The sequence below is a fragment of the Nilaparvata lugens genome, chromosome 9 (genome assembly GCF_014356525.2).
Source record: "Nilaparvata lugens isolate BPH chromosome 9, ASM1435652v1, whole genome shotgun sequence".
NCBI lineage: Eukaryota > Metazoa > Arthropoda > Insecta > Hemiptera > Delphacidae > Nilaparvata > Nilaparvata lugens.
Window position 1 is genome coordinate 30926806 of NC_052512.1, and position 26776 is coordinate 30953581.

Here is a 26776-nt window from a genome sequence, read left to right on the forward strand (position 1 = left end):
TGTTTTTGAACGGGTAGTATTATAGTCCACTAGACAGCTGATTTAAAATGAATAATTCTAAAGTCTAATTTTCACGGTAATATTGGCGTTCAAAGGAGACTCCTTTTCCTTTTGTATTATCCTCAAAATGAAACATTTCAAAAAACCGTTTGTATACATCGACGCGAAATTCAAAAGGAACATACCTGTCAAATTTCATGAAAATCTATTACCGCGTTTCGCCGTAAATGCGCAACATTTAAACATTAAGAGAAATGCCAAACCGTCGACTTGAATCTTAGACCTCATTTCGCTCGGTCAATAAAAAATAAGGAAAGGGGGAAATATTCAGAGATAATTCTCACAACAAAAATGGAAGTTTTATTCAAAGCGAATAATACTAACAACGAAAAAATAACAGGAACAAAAGACCGTAACAGGTTACAACATTTATTGACATCAATTGTAAGCTTTCATGAAAATCTTTTGCTGCGTTTCACTGTAAATGCGGAACATAAAAATATAAAAACTGTATAAACAAAAATATAAACACAATAAAAATAAAGAGAAATGCAAAACCGTCGACTTGAATCTTGGACCTCACTTCGCTCGGTCAATAAAAAATAAGTGAGGAAGGAAAGAGGGAAAATATTCAGAGATAATTCTCACAACAAAAAATGGAAGTTTTATTCAAAGCTAATAATACTAACAACGAAAAAATAACAGGAACAAAAGACCGTAACAGGTTACAACATTTATTGACATCAATTGTAAGCTCGATAATTATTGTGGAATTGTGGTATGATATGGCTACTCTTTGGTGTAGGGGGGGGGGGGGAAGGTTGCACTTGCTCTCAAGTGCATCTTGCACTTACTGCAGGCTGCAGACTTTACTTTCATCTAAAAAAAAAACAGTAAACAAATTTCAAAATTATTACAAAATTTGATACGGGAAATTTAAATTTGTTATTACATAAACAGTAAATGGATAATTCAGTTTCAATGGTTTTTATTCTTTATTGATTAATACAATAAGTACATCATAAAGGTTAGTGAGAGAAAAATAAGGTAACCTTGTGCTATTTCTCTCCCAAATTTAGAAAAGGTTACATATTGTCCGAAATAGGTTAAGTCTTGCAGTTGTTCACTTCACAAAATGTTCAGTCCTTAATCATTTTCACAAAGTAAATTTTTAAATTTAGATGCTTCAAAAATAAACATGGAAGAAATATTTCACATTATTACTGTTTATTATTATATTATTTAATAAATAAATAAATAATTTTATTTCCATTGTAAATTTAATTTGACATTCATTTAAAGTTTTAGAAATCATATGACAAGTTGTGTGGTCATTGTTAGTAATGTATTTAACTGTAATTACTGAATAATTGTTAAGACATGTCTATATAGATTAATTTTTTTTTGGAGTTCAGTTCATCATTTTACTTCAACTGCTATTCCTGATAAGCCAAGATAATCAGCAGAAGTAAAAAAACATATATAACAAAACAACATAGATGAGTAGATCTCTGCACAGCATAATAATAAAAATATAAATTTCAGTACCCTTTCAAATTATTTTGTTACAACATGTTTCGGACATTAATGCCATTTTCAAGTCTTTCAAGTCTTAATTAATGTCTGGCATTAATGTCGCAAACATGTTGTGACAATAGTATCTCAAGTCACAAGGACGGGAAGGGGCCTTTTGCAGGCGAGAATGATGTTTCTAGTCGAGGCGTTAGCCGAGACTAGAATTTCATTCGAGCACTGCAAAAGACATTCACGTCCAAGTAACTTACACTATTTTTTGTCATAATAATCTAGAAAAGAATAATTGAGAAACAGAAAACATTACCTGCTTGTGCTGACATTACTACATGCATTCTATAAACATATAGTCCAGGCAATGAGTGCTCAAAAAAGGGTATAGAGGGAAAAGTTTGGAAGACAATTTTTAATCCCGCAGTTCTGTTTAGGGTAGTGAAGAGGTAAACATATCAAAAGTCCCCACCCCTACCCCCTGTGCTTAGGGGGTGGGGGTGGTTCAAAGGATCCATTTTTTGGTTTCTCGCATATAACTCGAAAATTATGGATTTTATAGACTCAACTATTTTATAAGAATTGAAGCTTACATAATTTCCCACAATATTGATCCTACAACCGAAATAACTAACTATTCAGAATTGAAGAGTGATAAATTCTCTACAATATTTGTTCTGTGGTGATTTGTGATATCTCCAACAGGTTTCGAGATATACGCTCTTAAATGTGTAAATTGTTAAAATAACAGCTTTTAATCCTATTTTTTGATGTTTCAGGGCCTACAACTCTCCAACAATGCATCGTAAAAATGAATCTCCACCGTAGATTTGTAGAGCTTTGTTTTCTCTTCAATTTGATGTATTATTCCACTACTTATTGTTTTCCTTCTATTGTTATAGCAGATTCAATGTGGGGGTGAAATTTTCAACTCTGCAACAAGTGTCAACTTAGCAGTTCCGCACCTTCAATAGACGGACTAGAGATGCGTATTTTTGCTATGTTTACCTCCCAACTAGTCTTCGTAAAGCTACAAAGTCGAAAACTGTGTACCAGATGTTCCAGACTCGAATTTCATTGTCAAGTGATCAATTGTTACAAAATTATCATTTCACCCCCCACATTGAATCTGCTATAACAATAGAAGGAAAACAATAAGTAGTGGAATAATACATCAAATTGAAGTGAAAACAAAGCTCTACAAATCTACGGTGAGCATTCATTTTTACGATGCATTGTTGGAGAGTTGTAGGCCCTGAAACATCAAAAAATAGGATTAAAAGCTGTTATTTTAACAATTTATCATGTTTCAATTCTGAATAGTTAGTCATTTCGGTTAAATGCATTTTTCCCAAGATATGAGCGTGAAAGCAAAACATTGAAAAATGCAACTTTTAAACCACCCTCATCCCTTTAGCACAAGGGGTAGGGATGGGGACTTTTGATATGTACACCCCCTAAATGGTCCCAACAAAGCTGCAAAGTCAGAAATTGTGTTCAAAACATTCTCTCCAAATTCCTTTTCAATTGATCTATTTTTGCATAACTGAAGATCTCACACTCAATAATGAAGCTGGTGCAACAGTCGTGGGGATGTGCGTAAACTTGTGAAATTATACATCAAATTGAAGAGAATTTGATGCTCTATAAGCTCATGATCAGCATGGATTTTTCCCATCGATATTCAAAAAGTTATAAGAGCAAAAGTAGCAAAAAATTGAAGGAAATGTGTTTTTTTTAAATGTCACATCATCTAGAGCGGATATCTCGAAAAGTGAAAGAGATTTATAGAAAAAATTGTTAGATCAATATTGTAGGAAATTATGTAATCTTCAATTTCTTATAGAATAGTCATGTATGTAAAATGCATAGTTTTCTAGTTATATGCGAGAAACCAAAAAATGGTACATTTGAACCACCCCCACCCCCTTAGCACAGGGGGTAGCGGTGGGGACTTTTGATATGTTTACCTCCTCACTACCCTAAACAGAACTGCGGGATCAAAAATTGTCTTCCAAACTTTTCCATCTATATCACTTTGTTGACTGGGCTAATAACCTAGTTTACAAGTTTCGAATCAGGAATTTCTTGATTGTCATTGACAAAACTTCAACCTGGAGCGCTAAAAGGCGGTTTTGTACCAGTTTTGCTGTTCCTAATTCGGAACTAGGAAACATACTCGACTGTAAAGAAAACATATGATTTTATTACAGTATAGTATGCTGTAATGAGAATCATATGTTTATTTGTTCTACAATCAGCTGTTCACCGGCTTGATTTCATGGATGTAAAACAGCTGAAATTGAATGACTGTGACAAAATAGTTATTTGTATATGTAGAGTGAAAAGTACGACTTTTTCTCCCTGAGGGAAAAGTTTGAAGCCCGGGGCGAAACCGAGGGCAACAATTTTCCTGAGGGAGAAAAAGTATTTTTCACTCATGATGTACACAACATTTTTCCTCCATCTATATTTTTTTATAGAAACTGCAAATAAAATCATTTTAATAACTTACGTATTGGTGACAATGTTTCCTAACAACATAACCTAAAATCTAAAACCTAAAACCGGCCGTCTGATTAGCACTGCCGATTGTGCTATCTATCGGCAAAAGTTGTAACAATTATCAGCTGGATGTCTACCAAAAATGGCTGACTCCAGATTGAATTGCAGATCAAAAATATTTGTTGGCTGGTATTTTGAATAGAATAAGAGATTTTAAAATTGTATAATTTTTTATCATCTACTAATATTGAGAATATAATATCATACAAACATATATTTCATGAGTTGATCAAATTTCTGGTTGTGGTATTGAATTCAGTTGACTCAATGACAGACACCTCTTTATGCTTTCTCATCTGAGCTTAGATCTTCTAACCTATTATAATGTAAGTTTTTAAAATAGAGATGCTTCCCATGTTATTTAAATGGAGTCACTTTTACTCCCTAGGGAGTTTTTCTGTTTTTTACTACCGAGAGCGAAAAAGTGACACTTTAGTATTATGTTTCAGGGAGTAAAGTAAGTACTTTGGCCAGTAGGTGGAGGAAAAATAATTTAAAAGGGTACTGAGACTTATATTAAAAGTAACCCTGAATAAAAAAAGACAGCATAATGAAATTTGTAGATGAATGAGTGGACAAGAGTTACCTTTGTTCTGGAGGAGTTCGACCTCCGAGAGATATTCTTTGTCTGATGCATCAATAAGAGCCTGAACTCTAGTCGCCTGATTCATCCACTCACATGTCTTCAAAAATAAAACAATCAGATTATTATGTAAATAATTATAAATATGTTAATATAATATTATTAATAAATATGTATATTTCTTCAATGTTGTTTTCCATCACGAACTGCTTATTATTAAATCACTTTTGCCATTAGAAAAAACGACTAGCAGTCAGATATTTTACATTAAATGAATTAATCACTCACTGTGACAACGAGATCTTTTGGCAGGTCCGCCATCTTCTTGGTTGTCAACCAAAAATATGTATAATATTTATGTAAATATTTGTACATTTAGGGGGAAGAGTAAGAGCATCTTCTTCTCCCAAAGTCAAAACGTTCAGTATATTTTTACACATAATTATAAATATCGGGGCACCGATCTTCGCTCGTTATTTTTATTTATTGATAAACAGAACACAAATTCTATAAAATGATCGTGTTTATATTTACAGCTGGCTATACGTCAGCTTATGAATTTCGGGGATGCGATATTTTGATTTTCCATAGAATCACTCGCTCGCTCACTTTTTACTATCCACAGACGACGAAAGTCTCAGCTGTTTCAGCCTAGGATGCATTATCCTTTTAATGTCGTTCAGCGAGGTTTCCCAAGGATGAGACCTAGTGCAATCAAGTTTTTATATAATAACCTACTAAGTTCCAAATTTCGTGAAAATCGTTAAGAGCCGTTTTCGAGATCGTTTGAACATAAATAACCAGATATAAAAATAGCCAGATAACCAGTTATAAAAATATAAAAAGATATACAGAAATTGCTCGCTCAATATAATAGGATTTTTTTATAATAATATTGAAAGAACTACATGAATTTAGTAAATTCATTGAGTACATTATTTTTTGTACTTCCAAATACTATTCAATTTAATAATATCTCGAGAACTGTGGAAGATATACAAGTTTTTATTGAATTCTTGTAGACAATTGAAAAAAAAAGTGTTAAAGCCTTGTGTAAAGCCAAAGGTAAAAGCTTTAGTGCATTGAAACTCAAGTCTGGCTCAGATTATTATGTGGAACTGACAATTTCTTTTTATTTTACCTTAGGCCTGGTTTTCATTAGTAGAGTTAGTGGTAGAGTTCCCTGGGCAAGTACTGACTACCTTGTGAACTCTCCCAATCATGGTAGAGCAGTTATGGTAGAGTACTAGTTTTTAGTAGAGTAGAGTGGGATAGCACCGTAGGATAGTACTCTACCACTTGCGTTCACCCACCACCGCTTCTCTAAAATTACCGCTAAAATTAAATTACATAAAAAACGCATGAAAAATAGAGAGCTTAACAGATTTTGTCTATTTTTTCATGCGTTATGTATGTAATTAAGGATTACTTATTCTACATCTTTCTCTTCGAAATTAAATTTCCTACAAGTTCAGTAAAGAAATATTTTGTGTCTATTGTACATTTTACATAGTAAATCTGCTTCAAACCTTAAAAAGGAACTTTTTTCGGGACCAAATTTCGCGTATTTCGTCACATACCTTCAAAATTACTGTAGCTACAGGTCTGGAAACAGTTTTATTCAATTTTTCAGTTAATTTAACATAAAGTACGCTAAATTGTACATCTTAATTAACAGCCAACAAATACCTGTAGAGCTTCGTTCGGCAGGGGAACTGAAATTCAGACAAAATCTTTCACCCTGAATAACTTGGTAACCAAGCATTTTCGGACCTATGTTAACTGGTACTTTTTTACTTTCCTTGCCCTACCATAGGTAAGGGAAGTATTGCTTTCCAAAAAAATAAAGGTACCCCAATTTCAAGTTTTATATACGTTTCAAGTCCCCTGAGTCCAAAAACATGATTTTCGGGTATTGGTCTGTGTGTGTGTGTGTGGTGTGTGTGTGTGTGTGTGGTGTGTGTGTGTGTGTGTGTGTTATGGTTACACCATGGTTACACCATGAGGATCCGCGATTAGAAATTCAATAAAATTCAATTCAAGATGGCGGAAAAAATGGCGGATAATTACTAAAAGACCATGTTTTTCACGGTTTTCTCGAAAATGGCTGTAACGATTTTCTTCAAATTTATATCATGGATAGCTATTTGTAAGCCCTATCAACTGACATGAGTCTCATTTCTGGGGAAATTGCAGGAGCTCCGTAATATTCTTGAGAAAAATGGCGGATAATTACTAAAAAACCATGTTTTTCACGATTTTCTCAAAAATAACTTGACCGATTTTTTTCAAATTCATACCCTGTATAGTTATTTATCAGCTCTATCAACTGGCATGAGTCTCCTTTCTGGGAAACCAATGGGGGGTCCACCCCATCTTTGAGAAATGGACTTAGTAACCTCCTTCTCGTGCATGAGGTAGGTAGGTAGCGTAGTTCATAAAAAGAACACATAGTCGAGATATTATTTCATCTGTAGAATAGCTGTTTTGACGACTTTAAAAAAATGATGACTAAAAAAATAATCGAATTTCCCAATTCACACAAAGAAAAAGTTCTCTGAAAACAATTATATATACACATATACAGAAGTCTGATTGTAGTTTCAAATATGAGCAAGGAAAGTTGTGTGAGTGTACCACACCAGATTTTTCTTCTTTTGATGAGAGGAATCACGCCCTGAATTATGGGCACCGTTTTTCAGAACACCCAGTTCATAGGTGAGGTCAACGTTATAATCTCAGTGGAGACATATAGAGACCATTTTTATTTCACCATAAATGGAGAAATTCCACAATATCTCTGTACATTTTATTAAATGTGTACCTGTTTATGTAATAATTTTCGTCGTGGGCCGGGAGGCTCTTTGGCGAGGGCGTCCATTATCACAGTGAGCGCGTACTCTAGTTTGCTATAGGCAGCCACATAATATCCCTCCGCCACATACATTTCAGCTGTTGCGATTGTGTCTAAAGCATCCGCCAAGGCTGGAGTCGATTTGCACATAGTTCCTGCAATAATTATTTTTTTATTTATTCATTACTTACATATTTATCATTATATAAATTATAATTTATTTCAAATTACCTATAATCTATATCATTTATTTATTCATTACATAGTGAGGTCCACGTTATAATGGCAATTGAGTAAGATAGGAGAACAGCGTTGTCAATTCTCTGCCTTCTATAGGCTATAAGTGATACCGGAATATCCGATGATATACACCGTGATTCAAAAAGAATACCACAACTTTAAAAATCTGTATTCAATCAAGGAAACATAATTGAAACTTGAGTTATAAATCAAAATGAAAAGTATTAAAACAAGTTTTACCCCACTAGAAAACCAGTTCACAAATGTTCAATGTGACCCCCTCCAGACACTCGAGTGATATCAATACGATACTCGAACTCGTTGCACACCCTCAGTAGCATATCGGGCGTAACAGTTTGTATAGCTGCTGTTATTTCTTGTTTGAGCTCCTCAATGTTAGCTGGTAGAGGCGGTCGATACACCTTATCTTTAACGTACCCCCATAGAAAAAAATTCGCAGGGGGTGAGGTCAGGGCATCTTGGAGGCCAGTGATGAAGTGCTCTGTCTCGAGCTGCTTGGCGGCCAATCCATTGCCTCGGATAGTTTTCATTCAAATAGGCACGGACAGATGAGTGCCAATGGGGTAGTGCTCCAAATAAGGAACTAAAAAAAAACTTTAGAGCTTCCTCGAATCTTCGACAGATAGTGCTCCACTCTCCGTTTATTCTTTGCAGAGTTATCAATTTTCAAAGTTGTGGTATTCTTTTTGAATCACGGTGTACTATCAACTTATCATTCTTGTTTAAACTAATCACTTACATTTTATTCGTCAAGGGAATATATTTCTCAATGATTGAATCATAGATATCTTGTTAATGAAATAACAACTATTATTAAGCAACCCCAGGCTCTATCCAACGGATATGGTTTTTAGTGATTTTGAGGTCATGACTATACGTCAATTATACATAAAAACCGTAATTGAGTACTTAATAAAATATAGATCCGATTTTCCTCTCACAATAAACTCTACACTTAATTATTATAATCTAAGGGCCACTGCTAACAAATATGTAACCTGTAACACTAATATTGAATGTATAAGGAGGCAGTTAATTTACATAGGTACTAAAATAATAAACCTCATTCCAAATCACTTTCTCATGGACAATAAGATCAGCGGAAAAATTAAACTGGATATAAAAAACTGGACATACAGTAATTTCTTCTTCCATTTAGATATATGACTCGAGATTTCTGCTCCAGCATTGTTTTTTCTTTAGTTTTTTCATTTTTCAGTGGACTCGCTTACCTTTATTTTGAGTACCTATTCCTCTGTTTTCTTCCTTCCCCCCATTTCGCCCTTTCCTTTTTCCTCATTACTTCTCTTCTTTGCCTGCCTATTACATGGGAAACCATAGTTGGCTAGGTATCTTCCTCTCTGTTTTTCTCTTCTCCAACACACCCAACCACAAAGCCCATGGTTTTTTATATTTGTAACATTTTATTGTGTTTTATTTGTTTCGTAATTCTTTGTAATTTTGTTTTGTCTTGTTTTGTGTGTTTTTAATAATAATAATATTAAACGAAATTCCAATTAAATGCTGTAAATCACCCCGAAGACTTCTGCTTCTGCAAATATTGACAACAGGGTAAACAGCTAGATGGAAATTCGATGAGCGCTACTATTCAAAAATTATTTGTCAGCCCGGGAATCGAACCCGGTACTTTCTAATTGCTGGTCAGGAATGCTTACCTGTTATCAATATTTGCAGTAGCAGAAGTCTTCTGGGTGATTTACAGCATTTAATTGGGTTTCCGGTTACTAATAATAATTATTCATTTATTAGCATTTGAATAATTGCAATATCTTGTTAATTAATTATATTTCTACATTGTTGAAAACTATCGGCAGCGTTGAGGAGCTATAGAATGATAGTGCTATCTGCTTTGTTGAATGATAGACAAGGATAGAAACACCAATGTTAATCAAATACTGCTACTGTATTATAATGTGGACCTTACTATGGTGAGATCCAGGTTATTAAGTCAGCACGTGATAAATATCGGTTTCATATCTCTGTCTGTCATTAGACAAAACAGATAGCTCTATTCTTGTTTGCCTCCGCGCTGATGCCAGATTGTTTTTATACCATGCAGTGAAGAAAAAAACCAAAAATACAAAACCTAACCCCCAAAAATTGTGTTCAAAGCGTTTCGGTGTGATTGCACACCAATGTATGACTACATGTGTGAACACACATGTTCAATACACTTGCCCTGTCGTGAGTGGCCAGCCTTCCCTTACAAGCTCATTTGATTGTAAATATTAGTGAAGACTGGTTTGGGCGTAATGCTTGTAGTATATAAATAAGTGAATACATTATCTATCTTCTTCTATAATATATAAAAGCGAAATGGCACTCACTCTCTCGCATAACTAAAAATCTACCGGACCAAAACGTTCAAATTTGGTAGGTATGTTCAGTTGGCCCTTTAGAGGAACACTAAGAAATCTTTGGATATATTTTAACTCTAAGGGTTGTCTTTAAGGGTTTAAAGTTCATCTTTTAGCATGCATATTCTTCTTCTCCCAATTTCTTAATTATAATTGAAATTTTCATATCATATGTTACTATAGAACTATAATCTAGATAGAGTACCTCTTCGAAACAGTTGTTAACTGGCAACTAAATTGATAATTTTGTCAGGTTGGCATTAAGTTGAGTTGACTTTGTTAGGTTGGCACCAAGTTGAAGATTGATATGCATTTATCGCGGAAAAATTGATTGGGCACTGCTACTTCAATCCTGGGAATATTATATTACTAGCCGTCAGGCTCTCTTCGTTCGCCATATCCGTTTAGCCAGACATTTAGTCTGAACCCCCGACTGGATTGTCCTAACATATGATAAAAATGCTCAAATGAAAAATGCAGGCGAGCGAAGCGAGCCTGCTGATCTCATTTTTGGACGATCCAGTCGGGGGTCCAGGGGGCGGAGCCCCCTGGCTAGACGGATTTGGCGAGCGAAGCGAGCCTGACGGCTAGTACTACAATAAGGAAAGAACTGGCTTATACACGGACGAGATAGGAAAATTATGTTTGACGCATCATCACGACTCAACTGATTAACTTGAAATTTTGTATATAGATAATTAATATTAACCGAGGATGGTTATAGGCCTATTTTCAATTTTCCAAGATTACATAACGACCAGTTTTCAGTTTGTCAAGTTATAAAATAGGCTTTTGGGGGGGAAGGGTTACCTGGCTATAGTGAGGCCCACGTTATAATAGCAGTGGAGAAAGATAGGAGAACAACGTTGCCGATTCTCTGTCTTGTCAATGCCTTCTATATACGGTAGCTGATACAGGTTTATTGATGTAATATCAACTGTTCATTCTCGTGAAAAAAATAATCAATTATATTCTATTAAGCAAGAAATTGTATTTTCAATAATTAAGATGAAACATTTTATGAATTGATTATTAATTCTAAATTATTAAAAGACGATCTGGCAACAGAGAAAAGCGAGAAAGAGATAGCGCTATTCACTTTGTTGAATGAAAGACAAGGATAGCAATACCTTTGCTTATCAAACACTGCCATTTTAACGTGGACCTCACTATGATACATTTAATAAACTAGCCTTCAGCTTGCTTCGCTAGCCATATCCGTCTAGCCAGGGGGCTCCGCCCCCTGGACCCCCGACTGGATCGTCCAAAAATGAGATCAGCGGGCTCGCTTCACTCGCCTGCATTTTTCATTTGAGCATGCTTCATTCCATCAGAAAGTCAAAGTACTTCCTCGCTCGATTCAATCACCGATTAATTTCAATTATTTAGTGCAGAGTGGAAAACTTCGTTAGGATATTATGAGAATTATTGTACTCCAGTCTAGGAGTACGAACGCTGGTAAAAACACCTGTTACTATATCGGCGTATCTTTGGTGAACAAAATTCTTCCACCTCAGCTAACCCAAAGTTAGTAGACAGAAGATTGGTCACTCATCTATAGTATTTTCGTTGAAATGCAATTGGAGTGGGGGAACTGCAGCCGTGACGTAGGCTGTAGAACAGAGTAGGCAGAATATCGCATTCTTGAAAATCATACGGTGACCTTTAGTCAAATTATATAACACAAACATTTCTGAAATGCAAGCTTTTTGTTTCTGCTTTACAATAATTATCAAAACATTAAATAATACAAGCATTTTGCCATATAAAAGCAAAAACCCCCACCTCCTAACCTTCCCTTTCAAACCTTAAGGTTTCTTCATCTTCTAGGTCGTGTTTATATTTTGTAGTTTGGCTATACATCAGATTGTGAATTTCGGGGATCAGATATTTTGATTCTCTTAGAACATGTGCTCGATACCAGCATGTGTTCAGTGCATTTATATGAATGGAATTCATTTTATTTATCGGGATCGGTTTATTGTTTTATTGCAATGCATTGGTTCATAAAGATTTTGTATTGGTTAATCTGAAATTATAACAGTACTAGCTGTACTGTACTGTACTGTACTATAACAGTACTAGCTGTACTCGCTTCGCTCGCCTGCATTTTTTATTTGAGCATTTTTATCATATGTTAGAACAATCCAGTTGGGGGTCCAGACTAAACGTCTGGCTAAACGGATATGGCGAGCGAAGCGAGCCTGACGGCTAGTAATATAATATTCCCAGGATTGAAGTAGCAGTGCCCAATCAATCTTTCCGCGATAAATGCATTTAAATCTTCAACTTGGTGCCAACCTAAAAAAGTCAACTCAACTTAATGCCAACCTGACAAAATTATTAATTTAGTTACCAGTTAACAACTGTTTCGAAGAGGTACTCTATCTAGATATAGTTCTATAGTAAAATATGATATGGAAATTTCAATTATAATTAAGAGATTGGGAGAAGAAGAATATACATGCTAAAAGACGAACTTTAAACCCTTAAAAACAACCCTTAGAGTTAAAATATTGCCAAAAGATTTCTTAGTGCGCCTCTAAAGGGCCAACTGAACATACCTACCAAATTGAACGTTTTTGGTCCGGTAGATTTTTAGTTATGCGAGTGAGTGAGTGAGTGAGTGAGTCAGTCAGTGAGTGAGTGCCATTTCGCTGAGATGCCATTTTCTGAGAAAAATAAAAAAAAGAAAACGCTGGAAAAGCGCTAATTTTGGGCGTTATTGCAAATTCCTTTTAACACAACATTATTACACCCTAGCTTAGCTTCTGTACTAAATTTGAACAATTTCTGTTCATTTGTTCTCGATAAAGCTGAAAAAACGCAGATTTTGGGCGTATCTTTGGAAGTTTTTCCAAATCCGTTCTTAGTGCGCCTCTAAGGGCCAACTGAACATACTTACCAAATTTGAACGTTTTTGGTCTGGTAGATTTTTAGTTCTGCGAGTGAGTCAGTCAGTGAGTGAGTGGTGAGTCAGTCAGTCAGTGAGTGAGTGCCATTACGCTTTTATGTATATAGTATAAATGGTTGAATAACTCACTGGAGTGGTCAGTTGAGAGTATGGATCAACTTCCACTTGCTTGGTGACTGGCAGTAGAGCTTCGGCCCTATCCATGTACTTCCTCAAGTAACTCTGGAGCGTGTCTCTCTTCAGCTCGTCCTCTTCAACTGACAAAGATAATCAATCTATTAATAAATGAATCAATAGAAAGATTAGATTGAACCTGCGAATTTGCCAAATAATACAACAAACACATACATATAAAGAGTACATATAATGTGCTTATATCCATTTTTGCCAGATTCTCCAAGATGTTTGCATGTGACAGTATGTCAAATACCTTTGTAATGTCGTTGAAAATACATAACTTCTCCATACTTCATATACAGAGTGAGACATATGCATGGGAACCCTTCAATAATGAAGACTGTTGTAGATATAATACTGTAACTTCCAGGATGAGTTATTGGTCCAATACTCTACCTTTTGACGTACAACTGAATTTCAACCCCTCATAGGGGGTGACTTAGGGGTTGTAACTCAAATAGTGTAATGTAAACACCCACTGGCCCATATGAATAAAACCAGAGCAATGCACATGAGCAAAAGCATTGAGCATAAGGTTTTGCTCATGAGCAAAAGGTAGAAGCAAAAGCATTTGCTCATTTTTATATGAATAAGCTTTACCTTATACTCTTACCTTATGCTCCTGAACTCTGGAGCAAATGCTCACGTATTTTAAAGATTTTTCATCAGCTGATTCGCTTTTGTAGCCTTAATTGTATTATAGCTCACGGAAGCGCTAAATATGCAAACAGGGGGCACCGCTTGTGTTTGCGTCGTCTGCTCTGTTTTCTATTTTTTATGAATACAGTTTTAGGTTAGTTGAGTTTAGAATTTTGAAATAATAGCGTGAAAAAATGTCATCTCTCTAATAATCTTCAGCATATTCTTATAATATCAATAGCCTTCTTAAAATCGTCTACACTCTCATATTTTTAAATGCCTATTTTCTATTTTGTGATGGCTATCTTTATAACAGGTAGCTTTTTTTTTATTCTTTTGTAGGAATAATGGTGATATATTATATCATGGTTGAATCTAAAAGAGAGTTTATAGTTCTACACTATTGGTTGTGATAGTATCTGGTATAGTTTCCTCTTCCTCATACGAATTAGTTGAGCCATTTTACTATGAGCAAAAGGTGATAAGCTGCTCTAGACTAGACTCACCTTTTTTGAAGCATTTGCTTCAAAAGTTGAGCAAATGCTCTAGTTTATTCATACAATTTTGAGCAAAAGCTTTTACTTTTGAGCAAATGCTCAAACTATTTTTTTTTTTTGAGCATGAGCAAAAGGTTTTGCTCACGTTTATTCATAGAAAATGAAGCAAATGCTCCATTTTTAGAAGCATGAGCAAATGCTCACTTTATTCATATGGGCCATGTGTGGTACATAATTTAAAAGGCCTTTTCAAAAATAGGAAGATGACATAAATAAAAATGTTTTATGATACTTTCACCCAAAATAGCGGCTGATTGAATTTTATAATTATTTCTTTAAAAACTAAAACTTCAGTCAGCCGCCATTTTGGATAGGGTACAAGTATCATAGAACATTTTTATTGATGTCATCTTTCTTGTTCTAAAAAGGCCTTAAAATGATGTACCACACAATTGGAGTTAACATTTAAAATATTTGAGTTACAACTCCTCATTTCCTTAAAAAGGAAAACTTCAATCAGCCGCCATTTTGAATACAAGTATCATAGAGCATTTTAATTAATGTTATATTTCTTGTTTTAAGAAGGTCTTTATAATGATGTACCACACAATGGGTATTTACATTTAAAATATTTGATTTACAACCCCTAATTTACCGCTTCAAGAGGGGTTGAAATTCAGTTGTACATCAAAAGGTAGAGTATTCTATCATAACTTATCCTGAAAGTTACAGTATTATTATTATAAAAACAGTCTCCAACTTATTGAAAGGTTCCCATACATATACAGAACCATACATAAGGTTCCCATATAGACTCTCTCTGTATATAGGTAACACACAAAGTGTGGTCTCCTTATCTGCGTGTAAGGAAAATTCAACTGACAAAGAAAATCAATTTTCAATAATGAATTGATAAACCAATTAGACGATTACAAAAAACCTGCAAATTTGCCAAATAATGCTAAACACATACATATATGTAGGTGAACAAACGTTTACCATTGCAGCCTCCTTATCTGTATCTACTTCCACTGAAAAAGAAAATCATCGAATAAATATGGAATAGTTATTGAGGGGGTCACACCCTGGGTTGGAGAGTTCACTCAAGAACTGTTTGTTACTTTACTTGTTTGTCACATGAAACTGCATCAAGGGAGCAAAGCTCCCGTAGTGAATGACTGGTCAAAGTGTAATCCAATATACTACACTAATATAATTGTTCAATATAATTCCTTGCTGTATTTCAATCTTTGAAACCCGCTACTTTTATTATACAGAGTTGGTAAAATTATGGAAACAGCTAAATATTCATTTTACAAGAACAATTTGACAGTAGGTCTCATTGAGGATCCCATTTGAAATGGAAAATTACTCTGTCGCTTCAACATCTTTATTCCTTATATGAATCCAAATTCATTGTTTTAAAAATAAGAAGGTGGTCATGTGTTGAATGATTTCGATACAGAGTTCTTCCAAGAGAAAATTAATGGCGAAAACAGCACATTGATATCTCAAATCGTTTCAGTTTGTTGATATAAATTATGTTGTACCAGCTTACTTACTTACTTCCCGTGTCACCATGATCACCATTATGCTATTATTCTACAAGGTGGGTGAAAAGTCAGAGAACGGCTTAATATCTCATACACAAATGTAATTTGATGGTGGGTGTGATTGGGGATCCTACACACATTGAAAATACTACTTCACTATGACTTCAAAAATCTGGTCCGCCATCTTGGATCTGCCATATTGAATGCAACTTTATTTTTTTAAATAGGAAAGTGGTCATGCAATACATGATTTCGAAAGGAAATTTCAAGAAAAAATTAATGGTGAAAACCGCACAGCGATATCTCAAACCGTTCAGAAGATATTAACATTATTAATCAATACTATTCAAAGCAGAGAGGAGAGAAAAAAGTATGAGAACGGCTTAGTATCTCATAAAAGATTGTGATTCCAATGTGGGTGTGATTGGGGATCCCTCTCAAATTGAAAATACTACTTTACTATGACTTCAAAAATCTGGTCCGCCATCTTGGATCCGCCAAATTGAATGCAACTTCAATTTTTTAAATAGGAAGGTGGTCATGCGATACATGATTTCAAGAAAAAAGAATGGTGAAAACCGCATATCTATATCTCAAACCGTTCAGAAGATATTCCCATTATTAATCTATACCACTTATGTATTCATTTCTGATATGCATGATATTGATTAATAATGTGAATATCTTCTGAACGGTTTGAGATATCGATATGCGGTTTTCACCATTCATCGATTCTTGAAATTTCGTATCAAAAACATGTATGGCATGACCACCTTCTTATTAAAAAAAAAAAGTTGCATTCAATATGGCGGATCCAAGATGGTGGACCATATTTTCAAAGTCATAGTAAATTAGTATTTTCAATTTTAGTAGGCTCCCCGATCACATCCACCATCAATTTAACTTTGTGTATGAGATATGATGCCGTTCTCGGACTTTTTTCTCTCCTTTCTGCTTTGAATAGTATTGATTAATAATGTGAATATCTTGTAAACGGTTTGAGATATAGATATGCGGTTTTCACCATTCTTTTTTCTTAAAATTTCGTATCGAAATCATGTATCGCATGACCACCTTCCTATTTAAAAAATTTAAGTTGCATTCAATTTGGCGGATCCAAGATGGCGGACCAGATTTTTGAAGTCATAGTAAAGTAGTATTTTCAATTTGAGAGGGATCCCCAATCACACCCACCGTCAAATAGCCTTTGTGTATGACATATTAAGCCGTTCTCAGACTTTTCACCCACCCTGTATATTTCCCTCCCAAAATTTTGCTTTTTAGCTGATAAGGGCTAATTGACCTTATTTATTCACTCACTAGCCTAGCCTAACCTAACTTAATTAGGTTAGAAGCGTTAGTGAGTTCTCACTTTTATCTTACTGGAGGCCTAAGTCGTTGTCTGTTGTTTGTATGTTCTACAATAACTTTAGAAAGAATTGATCAATCAGCTTCAGATTTTGAGCATGCTTTCTTCGAACCTTTCTACAGGACAAGTTCGTTGGACAACAAAATTGACTCACTCCTTCGTCCTTCTTCAGGATACGAGAATAGCATTGAAAGTTAGTGCATGAGTAAAAAAAATTGTTGTGATTTATCATTCAGTCAACTGAAGAATTCATTGAATACAATTACTACAGTTTTCCATTCATACATGACATCAGCTGAGGCTATTCGGGAACTATCACGCAGACAGTCTTTCATGCTGGAACATGATTTCAGCTGGTCATTACTCAACATGATTTACACCTTTTAGATCTAAAATCTGGTGTGGCGCACTCACACAACTTTCCTTGCCGTTATGAAAATTGATCACCTGACGCTAGTGTTCACGAGCATCTCAAGTCTATTATTCAAAGATCTGAGCCAGGAGGACAATAACGCTGGATACACACGAGATCTGCTATCTCTTCATAGTGAATGATTTGATAGAATCAACAGTTACCAACAGTTTGCAATTGAATAATCACATTTTCTCAAATTTCAAGCTTATTTTGAATTTTAGGTGAAAATTTTACTGACATTAATAGTAGAGATTTTATGCTCAATCTTTTCCACTTGAAATTTTTTGTTTAAATTATATCTGAGACCTGATAATTGGAAATCTAAAATCAAACTTTGCATAGATGGGGCGGAGCTCCTGAAATTTTTACAGATATGGGACTTGTGGCACTTGATATAGCTATCAATGACTATTTGAGGTATAAATTTGATCAAAATCGTTGGAGCCATTTTTGAGAATCGCGAAAACCCCTGTTTTTGACAACATTTTTGACATTTTAGCCGCCATCTTAAATTGCATTTGATCGAAATTGTTCGTGTCGGATCCTTATAGTGTAAGGACCTTAAGTTCCAAATTTCAAGTCATTCCGTTAATTGGGAGATGAGATATCGTGTACACAGACGCACATACACTCATACACACACCACACACACACAGACCGATACCCAAAAACCACTTTTTTGGACTCAGGGGACCTTGAAACGTATAGAAATTTAGAAATTGGGGTACCTTAATTTTTTTCGGAAATCAATACTTTCCTGACCTATGGTAATAGGGCAAGGAAAGTAAAAACCTGATACGGATGAGACATCAATGTTCTGTTTTGTAATTTATTTTATTTTGGAACTCTGTATTGAAATCATGTATCACATGACCACCTTTAAAAATGAATTTGGATACATACGAGGGTCAAAGATGTTGAAGCGACAGAGTAATTTTTGAAGAGTAATTTTCCATTTCAAATAGGATCCCCAACGAAACCTACTGTAAAATTATATTCTTGTGGAAGAAATATTAATTTGTTTCCATAATTTTCACCAGCTCTGTATAATTAAAAGTTGCTGTTTTTAAAGATTATAATACAACAGGTCATGAGCGAGTACTCCAACCCAGGGGTCACTAGTGCATTTAGCCAACTTAACCTAACCTTTGACTCACGTTTGACATGCGGTAACAGGTAGGAATGGCGTCAACGTAGAAGTCGACCGCCTCGGCGAGGCGGCGCTGATAGTCCAGGCGCACCGCCTTGTCGGCCAGGTGCACTCCGAACCTATAGGTGTGCTTGCTGGGCGCATGCGCCACCTCGATCAGCGGATGCGCAAAGAAGACGTCAAACTCGATGCGCTGCGCAGGATCCGTCTGTAGCAGACACGACAGCAGATGGCGAGACTTGGTCGACACATCGCCGTCTGAAGGAATCTCAACACAAAACACAAATCGCCTTCATCATACACATTGGGCCATATGAATAAAGTTGAGCATTTGCTTATACTTCTAAAATATGTAGAAAATGCTTCATTTTCTTTGAATAAACGTGTGCAAAACATTTTGCTCATGCTCATAAAAAAATAGTTTTGAGCATTTGCTCAAAAGTAGAAGCTTATACTCAAAATTGTATGAATAAACTAGAGCATATTTGCTCAACTTTTGGAGCAAAAAGTTATCATGCCTTCGTACAATCGGATTTACAATATGGGGTAGTCATCTATGGGGTGTAGCATTTGATGTACATCTGAACAACCTTTTTATTGTACAAAAAATATTATTAAAACCATCTTGAATAAACCGAGGTTATACCCTACTCATTTATTTTCCAGGAATTTGATGTATTTACAGTTAGACAACTCTACGTTGAAACTTTAAAAAGTAAATACTTCTAAAAACTTTTCAAATACTTATTAAAAAATAAAAGCAATTTTCCTAGATTAGATAAACATGTCTACAACTTCAAATCAAATCAAATTTAGTCTCTTCAACACTTTACAAAATTGATGTATAATGCACCTTTATACAGCACAACAGTAAATACAGTAGTAAACTACAATATAACATAAAATTCATAAGCATAGCATAATGAAGACTATAGTAACAATAGTAAAAATCTGGTGTGGAACACTCACACAACTTTCCTTGCTCATATTTGAAACTACGATCAGACTTTTGTATATGTGTATATATATATTGTTTTCAGAGTACTTTTTCCTTTGTGTAATTGTGAAATTCGATGATTTTTTTTAGTGGTCATTTTTTTAAGTCGTCAAAACAGCTGTTCTACAGATGAAATATCTCGACTATGTGTTCTTTTTATGAACTGCGCTACCTACCTATTTCATGCACGAGAAGAAGGTTACAAAGTCCATTCTCAAGGATGCGGTGGTCCCCCCATTAGTTTCCCAGTAAGGAGACTCATGCCAGTTGACGGAGCTGATAAATAACTATACAGAGTATGAAGTTGAAAAGAATCGGTCAAGTTATTTTGAGAAAAACGTGGAAAACTTGGTTTTTTTAGTATTATCCGCCATTTTTCTCAAGAATATTACGGAGCTCCTGCAATTTTCCCAGAAATGAGACTCATGTCAGTTGATAGGGCTTATAAATAGCTATCCATGGTATAAATTTAAAGAAAATCGTTAGAGCCGTTTTCGAGAAAACCGTGAAAAACATGGTTTTTTAGTGATTATCCGCAATTTTTCACAAGAATATTACGGAGCTCCTGCAATTTTCCCAGAAATGAGACTCATGTCAGTTGATAGAGCTTATAAATAGCTATCCATGGTATAATTTGAAGAAAATCGTTGGAGCCGTTTTCGAGAAAACCGTGAAAAACATGTTTTTTAGTACCACACACGCACACACACACACACACACTAGTGTCTAGCAGCTATAGTGAGGTCCCCTCACTATTATAATGGCAGTGGAGAAAGATAGTGGAACAGCATCTTCTCCTTCTAGTCCCGTATTCTTCTTCGTCTTCTTTTCTTCTTCTTCTTCTCTCTCTTCTTCTTCTTCTTCTTCTTCTCTTCTTCTTCTTCTTCTTCTCTTCTTCTTCTTCTTCGTTTTCTTCTTCTCTTCTTCTCTTCTTCTTGTTATTCCTCTGTCTTCTTCTTCTTCTTCTTCACCTATCTTCTCCTTCTCCTTCACCTGTCTTCTCCTTCTTTTCCTCCTCCTGTCTTCTTCTTCTTTTTCTTGTTCTTCTTCTTTTGCTTGATATTTTTCTTGTTCTCCATCTTCTGGCTTTCTTCTTCTGCTCCTTTTTTCTTTTTCTTCACCTGTCTTCTTCTTCTTTTCCTCCTCCTTCTTTTTCTTCTTCTTCTTCTCTTCACCTGTCTTTTTTCTTTTCTCCTCCTCCTCTTCCTCTCCTGTCTTCTCCTTTTTCTTGTTCTCTGCTGTTTTCTTCTTCTTCTCCTGTCTTATTTTCCTCTTCTTCTTCTTCTTCTTCTTTTCTCCTGTCTTCTTCTTCTCTTCTTCTTCTTCTTCTTGCTATTCCTCTGTCTTCTTCTCTCTTCTTCTTCTCCTCTTCGTCTCCTGTATTCTACTTTTCCTTGTTCTTCTTCTCCTCCCTTTTTTTTCTTCTTCTTCTTTATTCCTCTGTTTTCTTCTCCTCTTCCTCTCCAGTCTTCTTCTTGTTCTCCTTCTTCTCCTGTCTTCTTCTTCTTGTTATTCCTCTTCATTCTTCTTATTTCTTACCTTTTCTTTTTCTTTTCCTTCTACTCCTCTTTCTTCTCCTGATCCTTCACCTATTTCCTAACAAATAAATAGAGAGTAGATTGACCATACATTTTGTTTAATGTCTTATGTCAATAAATAATTTCTATTTTTATTTTTATTTCTATTTCTACTGTAGACCTACCTTGACCACAACATCGTTGTCACTGAACAGTTTTGTCAGCTGGTCGAACGAGCAGTCGGCAAATGGCGGCCGGCCGTAGAGGCACTCGTAGAATATGACGCCCACCGACCACAGGTCGACCTTGGCGTCGCTCGGCCGACCGCTCACCATTTCGGGCGCCATGTACAGCGGGGAGCCCTCAGCACTAGCTGCTTGACGCCCGGCGACATGTACTCGGCGAAGCCAAAGTCTGCAACAAGCAATATTACTAGTAGTTCTGTGAACAGTAGACCTCGCGCTCAGTAAGTTAAATTTACCTGTTGTTATGTTTTTCTCAAAAATTAATAAATAGTTTATCAATTTAAAATGTCTAGAAAAAATCCTAAATAAACAACAACTTTCTGTCCTATCGTAACGTGACGTGTCGTCCCGGAATGTGAGTGTGAGCACTGTTATCAGGTCTGGCTGCCGACGATACGCCAATCCAATCAACCCATCATAGAACATTCTGTGTTGTCAAAAATCGTTGTGTTGAAATAAACGAAATAAACTACCATAATGCTGATCTGATTTCCTACAAACTTCATTTCTCATTTTTCATGATTTTAGAAATCAATTTCTTTTCAATAATATTTGTTGCAATTTTAATCATCATATTAAAAAAGAAAAATGTTAATAGCTCCAAACTAGAATCATGGTCTCAGCTTATGGAAAGACAAAGTTAGTAGTCAACTGTCTAGTAACGTTGATGAAAGATACATTTCCGTAATGTTCGATGTTTTTGAACGGGTAGTATATAGTCCCTAGACATGATGCTGATTTATGATGAATAATTCTATAGTCTGATTTTTACGGTAATATTGGTGTTCGAAGGAAACTCCTTTTCCTTTTGTATTATCCTTAAAATGCAAAATTTTAAAATACCGTATGTATACGTCGACGCGAAATTCAAAAAGGAACATACCTGTCAAATTTTATGAAAATCTATTGCTGCGTTTCTCTGTAAATGCGCAACATATAAACATTTTATCATAAAGAGAAATGCAAAACCATCAACTTGAATCTTAGAACTCACTTCGCTCGGTCAACAATAGTAAACTAGTGATCTCCTGGGTTGGAGAACTCGCTCAAGAACTGTTGTATGGTAATCTTTGAAAACCGCGACTTTCAATTATAAAGAGTTTGTAAAATTATGGAAACAGCTAAAATTTCTTTTAAACGAATAATTCTAAAGAAGGTTGTAGTGACTCACTTAATTAGTTTGGCACATGTTAAATATGTTTTTTCCTCCACCTCCTGTCTAAAGTGCTTACTTTACTCCCTGGAACATAATACTGAAGTGTCACTTTTTTCGCTCTCGGGAGGAAAAAACAGGAAACTCCCCTAGAGCGTGAAAGTAACTCCATTAAATAACATGGGAAGCATCTCTATTTTAAAAACTTACATTTGAAATAAGTTAGAAGGTCTAAGCTAAGATCAGGAAGCATATAGAGTAGTCATTGAACCAACTAAACTCAATACCTCAACCACACATTTAATCAATAAATGAAATATATTTTTGTATGCTAAAATTATTACAAACTTCATATCAGTATACTATAAAAATGTATAAATATTTTTTTCTTATATTCCATGCTATTCAATACCAGCCAACGGCAATCAAATTTGAAACAGGAACTTCATCATAGTTGTAGTTGAGTCGGCCATTGTTGTTACAACTTTTGTCGACAGATAGCGCACAGCGCTATGGACAAGGTCCATAAAATACAGGTCATGACAATCGTGTTCCTTATGGAGCGGCCATTATGTGGGGTCTTTATGGCGGTACATTTGAAATATTCCAATCTGCTCATAACAAAATCATGCATTATGAATTTGAAAAAAATCGGTCAAGTAATTTTCGAGAAAACGTGAAAAATGGTTTTTTTAGTCATTATCCGCCATTTCTCTCAATAATATTACGGAGCTCCTGGAATTTCCCAGAAATGAGACTCATGTCAGTTGATAGGGCTATAAAAGCTATCATGGTATAAATTTGAAGAAAATCGTTAGAGCCGTTTTCGAGAAAACCGTGAAAAACATGGTTTTTTTAGTAATATCCGCCATTTTTTCTCAATAATATTACGGAGCTCCTGGAATTTTCCAGAAATGAGACTCATGTCAGTTGATAGGGCTTATGAATAGCTATCCATGGTATAAATTTGAAGAAAATCGTTTGAGCCGTTTTCGAGAAAAACGTGAAAAACATGGTTTTTTAGTAATTATCCGCCATTTTTTCCGCCATCTTGAATTGAATTTTATTGAATTTCTTATTGTCGGATCCTTATGGTATAAGGACCTTAAGTTTAAAATTTCAAGTCGATTGGTTAATTAGGAATGGAGTTATCGTGTTCACAGACATACACACACAGACACATACACACACACACAAACACCATACACACACAGACCAACACCCAAAAATCATGTTTTTGGACTCAGGGGACCTTGAAACGTATAGAAAACTTGAAATTAGGTACCTTAATTTTTTTTGGAAAGCAATACTTTCCTTACCTATGGTAATAGGCAAGGAAAGTAATAGTTCTGTTCAGTGATGCTCCTGCAATGCGAACGTGACCTTGTCAGCAAGGTCTTTGCATGCAGTATTTTATTTCGTGCATTAATTATGGTGTATTTTTGTAAAACAGAGTAGCTGTGCTAGATTACATTCACATCATCCTATAATGAGAATTAATACAATTAGTTTTATCAGCAAATTTCATATTTACTCGGTTAAAAAGTTGTCTTAAGTATTGTTTTTTTATTCTTATTTTCTATCTTTTTTTTAGTTTTGTGCGCTGTTCTGTGTTGTTGTAAATTGGATGCGAAATAAATAATCTTATCTTATCTTATCTAAATAACACATCATATTGTCCAATCTATGATGATAATTAATTTGAAAATTGGTGAACTAGAACCCCATAAAATGGCGATTTTGCAATGACCTGTATTTATAGACCTTGGGCGGGGAACTGTGTTTACAAGCCAGCTGTTAACTTTCTAGGTTTGTTGTAACACATTGTTACTTGGTCACATAAGTTTTTAAAATTATTTTATTTGCAGTTTTTATAAAGTGTAGGTGGAGGAAAATTTTTTGTATATCACGAGTGAAAAATGCTTTTTCTGTCTCGGGGAAATTGTTGCCCTCGGCTCCGCCTCAGCATCAATCTTTCCCTTCAGGGAAAAAAGTGGCATTTTTCACTCTATATATACAAATAACTATTGTACCCAAGACAAATAAAGTTCAGTTCTGTGTTTATGGCTCTCAAGTATTGGAGCATTTCTTCAAGGTTTAATTGGGGATCCAATTTGAAATGGAAAATTACTCTTCAAAAATCATTCTGCCGCTTCATCTTTGTGCCTCATATGAATCCAAATTCATGACACATGATTTCGATACAGAATTCCAAGAGAAAATGGTTGGCGAAAACCGCACATTGATATCTCAACCCGTATTAGTTTGTTGATGTAAAAGTTGTGAATTATGTTGTATATTAACCAGCTGAAAGCATGTGTCAGCGTCTATGTGGTAGCTCCCAAATCGCCTCAGCTGATGCTATGAATGAATAGGAAAACTGTTGTAATTGCATGCAATGAATTCTTCAGCTGACTAAATGATAAATCACAACAAATTTTTTATCTTATGCACAATTTTATATCCTGAAAAAGGTTCGAAGAATACTTGTTCAAAATTTGAAGAAGCTGATTGATCAATTCTTTCTAAAGTTATTGTAGAACATACAAACAGACGGACAACGACGTTGGCCTTCAGTAAGTCAAAAGTGAGAACTCGCTCACGCTCGTTCAACAAGAATGAACTGTCACATTACATCATAATATACTAGAATCACGTATCTTCTATAGAAGGTAGTGGCAAAGCAGAGAATCGGCACTAATGTTCTCCTATCCTTCTTCACTGCCATTATAACGTGGACCACATTGTAGACATATTGATTTATTTCAATATTATATCATATTCAATTATATGTGTCCAATGATGATTAGATTCATTTGGGATGATTGATCATATTCAAATATTATTATTTCCTCATAAATATAATATTTATAAATTTATATTATTATTCAATTCATATTCAAGTGCCCACACACGGGGTATCCTATAGTGACGTCCACGTTATAATGGCAGTGTTTGACTAGCAATGGTATTGCTATCCTTGTCTATCATTCAACTGTGCGGATAGCGCTATCTCTTTCTCGCTTTGTTACCAGATCGTCTTTTAACAATGTAGAATTAATAATTAATTAACAACACATTTCATCTTAATTATGAAAATTCATTGTAAAATTATTGAAAAATATAATCTCTTGTTAATAAAATATAATTGATTATTTAAACGAGAATTACCGTTAATATTACATCAATAAACCTGAATCAGCTACCGCCTATAGAAGGCATTGACAAGACAGATCGGCAACGTTGTTCTGCTATCTTTCTTCACTGCCATTATAACGTGGACCTCACTATATAGGAACACATATTAGAAATTAGGAAACAATATTGTATTTGCTTTTTGTAATTTACTTGATTGTTAATTAATTTTTTGAATAGAGCTTTGAAATTATCTTGGTTTTCTGCCTTTATTAGCGGTTATAAGCCGTTTATCTGCTGCTATATGGGAATCTTCTATGGAGGAATGCATCTTATGCTGAACGAGTGCCAAAGTGGCAAAAGAATTTGACAGATTTTTAGATGGAAATTGTGCTCACCACCAATTTTCAAAGTGACAGGCTTCATCTTGATGAGGAGGTTGTTGGGCTTGAGATCGTAATGAGAAATGTTGTTGGTTCTGAGATAGTGCAGACCAATTGCCAGCTGCTTCAGAAACTTGAGACAAACGCGTTCGGGGAGTCGCTCTCGCTTTCTGATGAAAACTGACAGATCTCCCCCTTCACAGTACTCTGTTATTATGTACACATATCTGCAAAAACAAAGCACTTGATAATTTATTGGTCACCAATAAACTATATTAACATTGTCAGTCGAACAAAACACAGAATCAACTCAATAGCCCGGTTGCACAAAAAAGTCTGTTGTACTTTGGGAACGCGCCAACTAAGCTCCACAACAGCTGAGCTTCTTTTAAACCCACTTTCGAGGGGATTGGTTTACAACGTCAACCACTACCTCCGTAAACAAAGCCGTAGTGCATTCTTGTGAC

At 35.1% G+C, this 26776-nt stretch overlaps 1 protein-coding gene across 1 annotated transcript; it reads right to left on the reverse strand.

Annotated features, from left to right (window-relative positions):
* Positions 1-344: 344 nt before the first annotated feature.
* Positions 345-26557, reverse strand: LOC111061980 (serine/threonine-protein kinase ULK3). The gene is made up of 7 exons (XM_039435228.1): positions 26325-26557; positions 21579-21807; positions 18887-19147; positions 13209-13336; positions 7497-7681; positions 4676-4772; positions 345-879 (listed from the first exon to the last, which is right to left on the reverse strand). The coding sequence occupies exons 2-4, from the start codon at positions 21738-21740 to the stop codon at positions 13319-13321; spliced, it is 441 nt and encodes a 146-aa protein (XP_039291162.1). The 5' UTR covers positions 21741-21807; positions 26325-26557; the 3' UTR covers positions 345-879; positions 4676-4772; positions 7497-7681; positions 13209-13318.
* Between the last annotated feature and the right edge of the window lie 219 nt (positions 26558-26776).

Bases quoted from the DNA above. Each gene is read 5' to 3' on its own strand.
- LOC111061980 (XM_039435228.1), bottom strand. From the start codon at position 21,740: ATGGCGCCCGAAATGGTGAGCGGTCGGCCGAGCGACGCCAAGGTCGAC. The intron at 19,148-21,578 runs GTAGGTCTACAG...TTTTGTGTTGAG, and splicing joins ACAACGATGTTGTGGTCAAG to ATTCCTTCAGACGGCGATGT.